Source organism: Vanellus vanellus (genome assembly GCF_965231255.1).
Source record: "Vanellus vanellus genome assembly, chromosome: 1".
Taxonomy (NCBI): domain Eukaryota; kingdom Metazoa; phylum Chordata; class Aves; order Charadriiformes; family Charadriidae; genus Vanellus; species Vanellus vanellus.
Window position 1 is genome coordinate 197813796 of NC_138905.1, and position 13116 is coordinate 197826911.

General features: G+C 38.5%; 1 protein-coding gene across 2 annotated transcripts in view; it reads right to left on the reverse strand.

The window, feature by feature from the left end:
- The window catches only part of FRY (FRY microtubule binding protein), a 192352-nt gene that overhangs the window by 122922 nt on the left and 56314 nt on the right, over positions 1–13116 (reverse strand). For both annotated transcript variants that reach the window (XM_082498322.1, XM_082498323.1), the window contains exons 4-7: positions 3307–3446; positions 1235–1325; positions 764–843; positions 564–644 (exon numbers count right to left, since the gene is read on the reverse strand). In XM_082498322.1, the coding sequence (XP_082354448.1) occupies positions 564–644; positions 764–843; positions 1235–1325; positions 3307–3446 (392 nt within the window). The remainder of the gene's footprint in view (positions 1–563; positions 645–763; positions 844–1234; positions 1326–3306; positions 3447–13116) is intronic.

The window sequence follows — 13116 nt, forward strand, 5'->3', positions numbered from 1 at the left end:
ACAGTACATGAACTTCATGACGGTATGATATCGGGTGCATGAGCTTCTGAATCTGTCTGCTTCCAGATTCAACATTTAAGACTGGACTCCACAAGGTACTTTCTGTCTTTACTGTGCTAAGAAGTGCAGGGTGAAGGATTTAGAAGCAGTTGCATTAAGTTCTATACTGAAATAACTGCAGAGAAACTTTAAAACGTTGCTAAGTTGGAGTATAGCCATTTTTAGGTTTGCCCAGATAGAGAAAAATAGTATATAGAAAAGAGGTTTATTAAAATAGCTCTCTTCAGCCCTTTGGGCTTTCCACAGACGTCATAGCTGAGATAAGAAAAATAATGCTGCTGTAGTCTAGTTGAATTTTTTCAGTATCACTGGACTAGATGCAGAAGGCCTGCGATTCCCTAGAGTTCTATGCTCTAGAACACCTGGATAAACAGAAGGCCAGTCAGCTGAAATGATTTATTCCTACGCTATCTTTTAAGAAAGTGAGAAATTCAGAATATTCATACGCTAAGCAAGCAAAACTTCTCAGATTTCCATTATGTGTGGTATTCAATTTTACTTACTTTGCTTGAGCTAGAACACCTATTACTTCTGCATATAAATCTGCAACAATGTGCATATTTCCAGTGTTAGGACCAAGGTACCTAGGCAGGAGACAAGAAAGAATTCTTGGCTAAGAAAGCATCCTGCTTAAACTACTACAATTAAAAAATTCAGCAACTAATTATTTTTCTTAGAATTTTTGTGTGAAAAAGAGCCTTACCCTTCTTTGTATTTAAAGTGCTTGAAAGCCAAGTTAATAACATCATGTACCAAACTGTCTATTACAGGATGAAGTGGAATCTGAAAACACAAAGTAAAATATAACCAGTACACATATATTACACTTAGTGCTTGTATTACTCCTGGGTATCTTCCCTACACAAATATGGTGTGAGCTGAAATAGCATCTAGCTAACAAATCAGCTAAAATGAGCCAGCCATTTAAAGTTTATTTAGAGTATTGACGAGAAACATTTTAGCTCCAAAGACTTGGCAAAGCAAAGTCTGTATGAGCACAGAATACTGTTTATCCTACAGGTGCAAGAAAGACAGCCATAAACAAGCATGCAGGATGTATCTCACGTTTTTATCAGACTCTTAAAGATGGAAATAGAAAGAAGAATCCTAAAATTGGGTTGTATTGGTAATTTCCATAATTTATTAGTTAATGAATAATTTAAGAACTTCTTACCTGTTTCAAAACTTCTATTAATACTAAAGAAAAAATAAAATCAATAGCCAGATCTCTCCTCTCCATTAAGTAATCCCTCTGCTGTTCATCACTGCAAAATCAAAACAGGAAACACAATATTTAGGAGATGTGTCAAAATTCATATTATATGCCTTCCTCAATTGCACAAATACAGATAACAGGGGATTGTTCTACTTTTTAAACTGCAGTCCAGCTTTTCAGAAAGTAATGCACTAATGTGCTCTTAAAACCTGATACAAACCAAATCTAACTTGTTACTTTCACCTTCTTGCAAATATTTAAATGTCCCTCTTCATTTCCTCCCTCTTTTTTCCCAGTTTAAGATCAACACAAAACTTTCTCAAGAAAAACAAACAAACAAAAACAAGGAAACTTTTGGATTCTATATTCTAACAAATGGATTTCGTTTCAATTTCCTTTTAATGGCATCATTTAGACAGTTCTCAGTTACAGTTCCGACACAAAAGTAATAAATTATTTTGTACTATCATCAAAGTCATATTTAGACTTGTGACAGATTTTGAAAAATGGCTTAAAATTACTGACGGAGAATTCATAAACAAACAACATTCTCTTTTTAAAATTGTTCCAGTGTTGTTTTTTTAACTTTGGCATTACTTGTCAAACATTTAAATGCATTCTTTGTGCAGAACAACAAAGAGGAATAAATGTCTGAGGTGAGTAGCTTGCAATAGAAATACAAAAAAATATCCATTTGGATCACCTGATCACAGTTTCAAAGTGTACTGAAAAGACAACATGAAATATACAATACTTTAAAAGAACCGAACATTAAAGGGACAGTTCTGCAGTCCATTTGAAGCAGTTGCCACTGATTTCAGTGAGATTTTTGTTTGCATAAATTCAGCGCAATTCTTATAAACATTAAGACTGTGAGTGATTCCAATTGTAATTATGCGCTTATAATACAATATGCATTTAAGAATTCTGCTTGATCAAAAATGAAATATATTATTTGCATTTTGGTTTTCTTGGTTTCACATTAACTGGAGAAAGGACTGGTTACGTGTTCTTTCTGTAATACTATCAATTAAAGAGTGGCTTTGGTTCACTGCTAAGCTGATTTTCAACTAGATTTTGGGTGGAGTTCCTGAAGACATCTATTCATGAGCATGTCATCTTGCAACAGGTTTCTGTAACAAGTCAAGAGAAAGAGGCACTTCAAGGCAAGGATTCATCTCATCCAAAAGCAGACACTTAATTGATGAATCACACCTTCATATTGCCTACTTTCACTGACATAGAGTCTGGAAGAATCTGATTCAGGTTCATGCCTACCTTGATATCCAAAAACTAGTTCCTACCCCTTTGTTCCAGCAACTATTGCCTTCAGTAGTTCCTGGGTTATAATGTAATCCTAACGTGAAGAATTGCCAGCGTTGATTCTCCTACTGCTTCATTAAAGTGTGTAAATGTAGACCAGAGTATTCAGAAAAAACGGTAAGTTTGAAGAATATACCTGTACCAAACCACCAGAGCTCAATATAAACCAAGACCAGTCTGTTGCCTTGTCACTGAGGAACTACTGATATCATAAGAGTTCAGTATTTTGGGGGGGGTCTTTATTTTTGTTTGCTTGTTTAAGAGTTTGCTTGTTTGCTTGTTTGTCAATGTTGCTAAAGCTCTTCGACTGATTCATACATAATTTTTTGGATTGAGGATAGGTGTATGTGAAATTTCCATGATTAAGCAGAACGCTGTATTAAAAAAAATCCTTCTAAGAGTCACAGAATTATTGCCTGCTCACATGAATAAAGAAGGCAGACACAGTTTAGACAAACCAATATTTAAATGACATTATAGCATCCAAAACAGCAGTAAGAAATACTGTTTGAACTATCAGGAGCATAATTTTAAAGACACAACTATTTAATCCATGTAGAAGCTGAGAGAAGAGTTCCAGGAACAAGAAGCAAAAGATCACAACAACTTTCAAACAACTGTGGCCTCACAAAAGCTGATGGGCAACACGTAAGACATTTTACCTTAGAATCTCTCATTAATGTATGTATGAATATTCAAAATCCTACCTTTTGGATTTTGTGCTTGTTCTTGGTCTGTACTCATGAGATTCATCCTCTATGCCATTCTGTCTTTTATACCAATCAAACAAAGTGCGCAGGATAGAGGGTAGACAATATTCTGAAAGTGAACTCATTGAGCTTATTACCTATGGGGAAAATGCAACAAATCAACAAATCAACTGGTATTCAAGTTTCCCCTCCTCCTTAAAAAAAGGTATTAATTCAATGGTTGGACACGTTCTTTCTTGTTTTCATCTCATTTTTGAGATCCATGGTACAAGCAGTGACTTAATATTCTGCATTTCCTGTTGAAACATAAGCAGAAATACCATAATGGGCTGTATGTCAATAATGTCTTTCCACTGACGGTACTAAAATGCACTTAAATTCTGTATTACAACTTAAATCACAGCAGAAAACTATTGAGGTCTTCAAGGGGCTTATTTTTATTTGTTACACAATGTTCCTTTGAGTTTGAGCACATTACAAGGAAAGAAAAAGTGACGAATCAGAGGTACTGTTTCATGGGTTGTATCTGGCTGCAGGACGCCTCTCGTGAAATTCAGAATACACTGAGAAACCCCACAAGCTCTGAAATAATCTTAACCAACTGAATGTGTAGATGCATCCATCTTACTATTAGGCTGACACACCCAACAACTTAGACTCCCCTTTTATATATAGGAACACATTTATAGTTTCCTGTGTCTTTGTGTGCACAAGTAAGTAAAACATAGTTTAAAATAAAACCTTAAAAGTTCCTGATTAAACAGCTCTAGTGGCATACTGGAAAAGAAGGTTACTGCTCACTCAGTATAATCTGTCTCACCAATTACAGAAATGTTACCGAACTTGTTACTACTGAACTATGACTTAAACTTCCTATTACAGGAAACCATAAAGCTGCCAAACATGAAAAGATCAAACGCTAAGGTGAAAAAAAGCTCCATTATTATACAAGAGGATTATACATGTATTGCAACTGAACGTTCCCAGCTACAGCATTTGTAAGAAAATGGAAAACAACTATTTAAAATAGGAATAAATTCCTGATCTGGAGATTTGTGACCACCTCAAGATCACGCAGGGCTTGATCCTGCGAAGTGCTGAGTATGTACTTCATGTCAAGTACAATGATTATGTCATTAACTCTGTCAGGTTTATCCACCTGCTTAAACTTAAACCAGCACGCTTCAGCGCTTGTGGAACAACGACAGCGGAGTTTAATGTCTCGTATAAGACCAAGCTCGTGCGAAGTCCGTGACTAAGATGAGCAAAACTGGGAGACTGAGCACCTAACACAGAACTCCCAAACGTTATTAAAGCCTTAAATGACAACTTCTGTGGATGACAGTCAGTTTAGATCAGTAACTCTGATGTCTTTTGGAGTTTTTCTGCTGTGGAATTTAACTAATTCACAGTGATGTTGTGGTCTAAAGTTAATGAGACACTTTGAGGATAAAGTAGTATTGTTTTGATTGGATTCAGGTATTATGGCCTAAAATTAAACATGGAGCATTATAAAGCTTTAACAACTGCCCCTGTAAAACTAAGAGTTTCTATAAAAGTACCATTTTAAAAGAAAGCCTTCAACCTAGTGTTTCCAATATGTTTTATTACCTGAAATATGAAACAAGTTGCTGTGGAAGATGGCATGAAGGCACTGCTCGCAGCAGTGGCAGGACGCCTTTCACGAAGAATTACTACAGCAGCCCGGGCTCAATTACACCAAAGCCTTCAAGCGTAAGACTTCGGATAAACACTTAGAAGACATGAATCACCTAGTGTCCGTCCAAGCTAGTCACTACTGACTCAGGACGCTTAAGACATTTCAACTGCTTCTCTATTGTTTTCCGTAAGTGTTTCTGAAGCTGGCACAATACCAGTTGTTAATTACGAGATGCAGTGAAAAAGGGCTTGCTGGGGAAGACTAGAACAGAGCTAAATATCTTTTAAGAGATCACAATATTTAACTGTAAGTGAAAAGTTGTTTCAATCACGTCTTCCTGAACATTCACCAACATGCATTTCAACGCTGTTCTCTAAATCCCAGCTACACAATTTCACTCGCCACAAAAAGTCAAAGTGATTCCTGTTAAATTTCCTCAAGCCATACTTTCTCTGCTGAATTTACAGAGTGTGTCTTTAGTAGGGATAAAAGGTCAATATGGCTTTTTTTTTTTAATCTTTCTGTCATTGCACTTTTAAGACAGGAAGGAAGGGTGGACTGGGCAAAGACCTGGCTCTCAGGGAACAGGAAGGGAGGGAAGTCTAGCCAGCGCCTTGGTTACTCAACCCTTTCATTTACTGGAAGTAAGTCCAGGAGTGAGATGAATTCCAGCTCTGTGCTGCTCCTGAAAGGGAGTGCACAGATGTACAAATATGTCCTTGTTGGACAAATGATCATGTTCTTCCATCATAAATGAACTACCTACTGTATAGCTTAAGGATAAGAAAGCTGCACAAGTATGACTGTTTAAAACTTGCGTTCACAGAGCATTAAATATACTCGATGTAAATGCTCAATATTTATTTTGGACTAATATGTAAGAGTAAATTTAATGAAATTCTGCCCAGACTGTTTGCTAAAATTTATATACTTTCATAAAAGTCTTGCCATATTGTCAAAATATAAATATAAGAAATGTTTCCACTAACAGCAGATAGATGCTGATTATTTCTATGTGCTTTAACAGCAAATATATTCAAAACTTCTTTCAATTTTCAACAGCATCATTAATTTCTTGGCTCTGCATATTTTTCATATGCCATATATGTCAGTATGCATGTTAAATGTGCATTTTATTGCCATTTTAATAATGCAGAATTGCAGTACTTCATTTTTGCATACTGTTGGTTTATTTTTTGTAAATCTATTATAATTTGCACAGTGTCTGCATATTCTGTCTTCAAATTGAAAGCAGAATTTGATAAGCATTGTCTTAGCTATATTTAGGATACTCATAGCCATGCAATGTTGTCTTCTCTTCATTCAAAGTTTTTTCCACTTCATGCATGTCTGTAACAAAGCCCCTTAACTACAAACAATACAGATTCAAGGAAAATAACAGCTGCAATGAAATCCTTGCGCCTTGAAATCAACAGCAAAACTCCCATGGACCACAGGAAGACTTGGATTTCATATGCAATATATGCAATTAAGGAGATGAAGCTAACAATTCCTATTCCAAATACTCTAGACTGGGGCAGGGGGAAGGTGGAGATGAACTGCCTTAAGCTCTAATCAAAGCAGCTACATGCTCTAATTCTGTTGGACCTTTTGAGACAAAACACTTTTTTTCTGCTAATGACAGATTTCTAGATAAGTTAACTCTAATGGAAAAAAGTCTGCAAAATGAAATATTAGAAGCAAGTAGCACAGTTGTGTTTGTGTAGATCTCCCTTCATCCACATCTCTGTTGTAAGCATTTTTGCTTACATGTAAGCGAAGTCACGTGTCCCTGGGAACTGTTAAAACTGATAACTATTAAGTTGGACTGACTGACTAGTTTACACCTTGCTTTTGTGAGTAAAAAAATAGGATTTTTTTATACCATAATTTTGTAGACGGGTAATTTCACGTAGCTTGCTTACACATTAGCAATGCGTATAGCTATGTTACTGCCAGGGTAACAGTTTACATGAAAACCCGTTTATTTCCAGTGTGCAGCAAGTTCAGTTCTGAACGTGTTACCTTTAATTTTGCCTTCAGATTTACTTCTTTACACACTTCTTCAACACAAAGCTCTGATCAGGAGCCAAGGGTTGCTCTATGACCCCATCACCGCCATTTCTTATACTCCGTCTACCATGTACCCTTTCGCTGGTGAAGAAGGACAATGCATAAAATGCAGGGAAAGGGAAAACACAGAAAGGGCCAACTGCAGTGCTACTGCAATGATGATGATGCCATTATTCACTTACTACATCTAACAAATATAATATCGTATGGGAATAATTATCAGCATGTCATTTACCACATTTAGGCTGTTATGAAAAAGGGACACTTAGTCATTAGTACGTTGCTTAGAATCTTATTTATTTATATTTTTAATTTCCACATTTTTTATTATTACATTTTTATTTTCCTTTTTTCAGCTAGACCTATTTTTGTTTCCATCTCCTAAAAGTATATAAAACATTGAATGTTTTTGCTTTCCAATCTGTATTCTCCAACTTAGCGCGCTTCTAGGAAGAGACTAATTAAAATGAGCACAAATTTTTGCGCAGTTTATGCTGAAACTCTTGCAACAGGCACCTTATATAGACAGTCTCATATGAAAATTAAGTCTTGCTGTTCAGTTTTCACTTTCATGGCAAAAACATTACATTCATTTTGCATTTTCATATGGAAAAATGTCTGCAGGTTGGTCCAAGATTACATAGTGCCCTTTTTCTGCCTCCAGTGTTGTCAATACACAGAACATTCATATACTGTGGTAAGAACAGAAGATACTTTAGTAGGGGCTGAAAAAAGCCTACTGAAAATGTTTCCTTGGGTGAGGATAAGCCTCTTGGATAATTACGGGGCTCTTTTACCCTAGCTTTTGATCTTTTCATGTGCTGCAACTGTATGGTTTCCAGTAATAGGAAGTTTAAGTCATAGTTCAGTAGTACTATGTTTAATAACGTTTCTGTAATTGGGGACATAGAGCATGCTAATGCTGTGGCAGTAACGCTCTTTGCCAATAGGCAACTATAGTTGTCTCATCAAGAACTTTTAAAACATGATATTAAATATATTATAAAGATATTTAAAACCATATGTAAAAACTATATTGTTTCCTGTATATATTTTCTTTAAATATATGCACACCTAAAAAGGAAAATACAGTCAGTGCAAGGAATCCAGTTTGTGAGGCACTCTGCAAGTCAGGATAAATTACTTCATACGTTGCTCAAGATACTATTATGAGTTTTAGGAGTGTGATGCAATTGGCAGCCAGACAGAGCCCACAGGACAATACTGTCTGCCTAACAGGAGGCACCGACACTACATCCATCTGGAGAGAAACAGCTCTGCCTGCGCACAGCCAGGTCCCTAGACGCCGGATCCATCACCACCATCACAACTAGCATTCCTCAAATGGTGTTTGAGAATGGGCAGGAAAAAACACTGGTTCTCACATAGCTGTTTAGGGGAAGTAAGCAATGCTTTCTGAATCGTTTTAAACAGTTTCGGGGTTTCAATGTTAAACTTGATGCTGATTACTCTGGGTAGCTAAAGTTCCATTCTGCTAATTGTAAGTTACTGCAAAGGGGGTTTTTTGGCTGTTTTTTTCCACCTCTGAAGTTGACTTGCAAAGGCAAATTTTAAATCAGGTCATGCCTTTTGCTGCTTTTTAATCTACAGTTAGAAGATGCAGCTCAGATATTTTAAAGTGACTAGTGACCTGGTCACTTTGGCATCACCTAAGCATTCAAATTGAACAGAGATAATTTTGATAAAGTAAAAAAAATAAAATTAGGTTCCTTTGACAGTGTGTCATTTTTGATGCCTTAAAATCGAAAGTCCAAATTATTAGACACCCCTTGAAAATGTTTGTTTATGGGGATTCTCCTCCTTTTCCTCCTTCATTTCTCTAGTAAAAATGTCAAGGAATGTCATGTGTGGCCTTTCCTGGTTTTGTTACATCACTTTATGTGTTCCGGGAATAAATACCTAAGCTTTCCACACCTTACCTGGAAAGGACAAACAAGGGATTATCAACCTGGTCTTCCTTCATCCCGCAGACTCTTTAAATATTTGAGTTAACTTAAAAAAACCCAAACTTAAATGGTTTGATTTCAAAGCACATGCCCTCTTACTTGAATTTTAGTATGTTTATTTTGTGGAACCATGATCTTCAGAGTTTTCGTATCAGCAAAATTAGCCATATTTTCGCGACAACTTTGTAATACTGACATGTTATCATTTGCAAAACAGCTTTATAATATTGAGATGTACTGACCTAATCTACCAAGTGAAACGCGCCAAGTAAAGAAAGACTTTAGGCTCTATCTTCCTGTCGCTACTCTAGCTGAGTTCTATCAAATCTCTACTGTGTATTACAAATGTTTGAATGAAAATCTAACTACGATTTAGCAAGCCAAAATTCTTTTGGTAAGTATGAACCATGTTCTCAAAAACAGGCTCATCAGCCAGGTACAGTTCAGATCTCATCTCCCAATCACAAGCGTACATCAATCCCAGGAGCACTAGAACGTGATCGTGCGGTTCAAGCAGAAAACAATGTGAAACGTGAAAAGGGAAACATTCCCAACAACTCAGGCTGAGGCAGACAGATAGGCTGAAAATTTCAATCTGAACAGTTTGTTTGGAAAATTTCAAGGAACTGAAAACAAGGTTTTCTGACAGGACGTCTAAGGCAACCTCAGCTCTATACTTTTCTATCAACTCTACACATAGGTAGGACTCTAGATATGCAGTTAGAAATATATACAAATGTTGTGTATAACAATGTTTGCCTTTGGTTTCCCTCTGCATCTGTTCCCCCCCCCAGCATTCAAAGTAAATTGCTACAGTAGGTAATACACAGTTGTTTCATTCTAGGAAGCATTCACTGTTCTCATTAATTGATCTTGACTTAATTGTTCAATTTTCTGCCTACTTACCAATAACTAGGAGAAGCATAAGTCTACTAATTCTTCCTTGTAAAGTGCCACACTTTGCTTAACCATGAATATTTAATCAAACCACAGCCACCCCTTATGTGTTTGTTTAATACACTGCAGGAACAGTATCACAAGGTTTGCATATGGGTGGCTTAATTTGCTTTTCTTTCCCATTTATGTGTGACACTCTCCCCACAGGAAGGAAAAAAATATATATGAGTAAGGTCAGAATACCACAAAAAATTTCATTAGGCAGCTACAAAGTAGTCACAAAGCAGCCTCCTTTATCTACAGTGGCTGGCTCCCCTGTGGGGTCTCTCTGTGGTCAGCGAGGAGGGCAGGGAGCTCCCCAGTGCAATGCAGAAGTCCTACGATTCGCCTCTCCTCTGAACAGCCCTCGAGCGGGCCCCCTCTCCCCAAAAAGCAGCTACAGAGCAACCCAGAAAGCATCACTTTGTCAAGCTAAAATTACAAAGTGAGCCTTTGTGAATGCCAGTGGGGTCTCATAAGGCATCTTTGCTTCTGATGAAATGTATCTAACGTCCCAGAAAACACAAGACATCTTAAATTCATTCGAAGTTCTGAATTCCTACTCATACCTATCTCCTCTCCCGAAGTTACGTTAATCAATAAGGTACCTGCAGCTTATGGCATTAGCCACGGTTGCTTTCAGAGTTGTTGCTGCTACTGCTGCTTCTGCTATGCTTTTCTCTCCTGTATTTCTGGCACCGCTGGCAGCACAGTGGTGCGGGCAGCCACGGAGGAGGTGGCCATGGTGACAGCAGTGGCAGCTGAGGCAGGAACGGCAGAGCAGTAAATATCTTTGTTGCTTATGATAAACCTTGAGCTATCTCTCCTCTTTGTCGGGAGTGAGTTTTGTGAGTTTTGGCATCATTTATGTAACTTAAACTCTTTAGCACCTATCTTTCTTTATTTCAAAATAGGTTACTTATGTAGGATTTTTTTCTGGATGCTTTTTTTTTTAAGAAACAGACTGCTGACAAATATTATACCATCATTTAAAAGTGTGTATATTGCTGCTGGTTTTATTTTTATACTTGTCCCTTTTCCCTAACATAATCAATTTATTAATCTAATTCCAGATATAAATTTCATCTTATTAATTACAGTTTTATTAAATGAAATCTAATTCATGATATAAATTTATTTTAGTTTTTATTTCTTTTTCCCTGACAACCACTTTTTCTGTAATTATTATTTACCTTGTATATAGGCATTTATCCTGACAAGCAAATTTATGCTTAATTTTAAATACAACAGATTGGCTCAGCCTACATCAAGTGCAGCCAACAGATTGGCTCAGCCTACATCAAGTGTCCTGGTTCCGGCAAGGATGGGGTTAATTTCCAAGGAGCCGGCAGGGGAGGCACGTATTCCATACCACGTGACCCATGCCCCGCTATAAAAGGAGCTAGCCGGGGCGGGGGAGTCAGTCGCCACTCGGGGGCGGGTCGCGGCGGTGCGGGTCCGGTCGGTGCGCTTCGCGGCGGTACTGTAATCGCGTTCTTGTATTCCTTTACCGGTGTTATTGTTTTTCTTTCTTTCTTTTCTTTCTTTTTTCCCTTTGTCTGTTCTGCTAAATTATAATATTTCAACCCACGAGTTTTGCCCTTTTCTGCTGATTTTTCCCACGGCTGTGGGAGTCGTGCGAGCGGCTGCGTGGTTCTCTGTTGCTGGCTGAGGCCAAACCACGACAGTCCTTTTTGGCGCCCAACGTGGGGCTCGAAGGGTTGTAATAACAACAGATCTGACCAGAGCTTGTTAAAACGGATTTCTTATATGTATTTCTCCTATTAGTTAAATAGTAGCTGGTTACAATGTTGCTTCGTTTGTTTACATGGCTGTGTTATGTAAATTCTTATATGCTGTATGTACTCCCTGTGATGCTGTTTGTTATCTCAGGGAGAGGGATCAGGACTATAATTTTGCTGTCCTGTGCAATATCAGCTTATGATATGGTAACATCACTATTCAAGTGGCTTTGTTGGGGTTTCTATGTAGTATTGCTGTCCTGTCCATACCTTGGTTCCCGTCTCTCAGAAGTTATCAATAATCACACCCAATCTATGGGAGAAACAGGGGGAGATACTTTCCCCAGCTCTTTTGCCTCCTTTTTCTCCTTTGGGCCAGGTGTAACACCTCTTGAGAATTTTGAATATCCTTGGGATGCTCAAACCAGCGTGTTCCTATTGCTATGTCTCCTGAATGTTTTTCAAGTCTTTTTTAGGGTAAAAAAGCTGTTTAAGACTACCACTCAGAAATCTGTCCCAAGGCCAGATAGTCAGGGGTGGCATGGGATGTGGGAGAACATGGGCAGATATCTAGAGAACTTCTCACCTCCAATGGTTTGGGACTTCACCCTTGAACAACTACAGGACCCTGATAAAGTAATAGAATATTTCAAAGGAAAATGCTGTGGCTATTCCAGAGAGGCACAACTTATGGCACTGTGTTGGGCCCTGGCCAGTATCTACCAAACACTGCTTAGTACTATGCAGGACCCTCAGGGGAAAGCCAGACCAGCAGACAAGGAGGCTACTCCAACCCCGGTGGCAGACAAGGAGCCTACTCCAACTCCAGTGGCAGGCACTATGCCTACTCCAACTCCACTGGCAGGCACTATGCCTACTCCAACTCCGGTGGCAGACAATGAGGCTACTCTAACTCCAGTGGCAGGCACTGTGGCTACTCAAACCCTGGTGACAGGCAATGCAGCCACTCAAACCCCAGTGGCAGGCACTGCAGCTGAACCGGACAACCAACCTGTGCCAGTATCAGTTGCTCCTATACAGAAGAAGAAATACACCAAGAAATCAGTTCGCATAGTAAAGGATGATGATGAACCAGGGCCATCAAAGGAACAGGAGGAAGAGACAGAACCAGAGGTAATAACCCGATCCCTATCCCTGAGTGAGCTGCGAGATATGCGAAAAGATTTCAGTCGACTTCCTGGTGAGCACATTGTCACCTGGCTGCTCCGATGCTGGGATAACGGGGCCAGTAGCTTGGAATTAGAGGGCAGGGAAGCTAAGCAGCTGGGATCCTTGTCTAGGGAGGCAGGCATTGACAAGGCAATTGGGAAAAAGACACAAGCCCTCAGCCTCTGGAGACGACTCCTGGCAGGTGTAAGGGAAAGGTATCCTTTCAGTGAAGATGTTGTATGTCGTCCAAGCAAGTGGA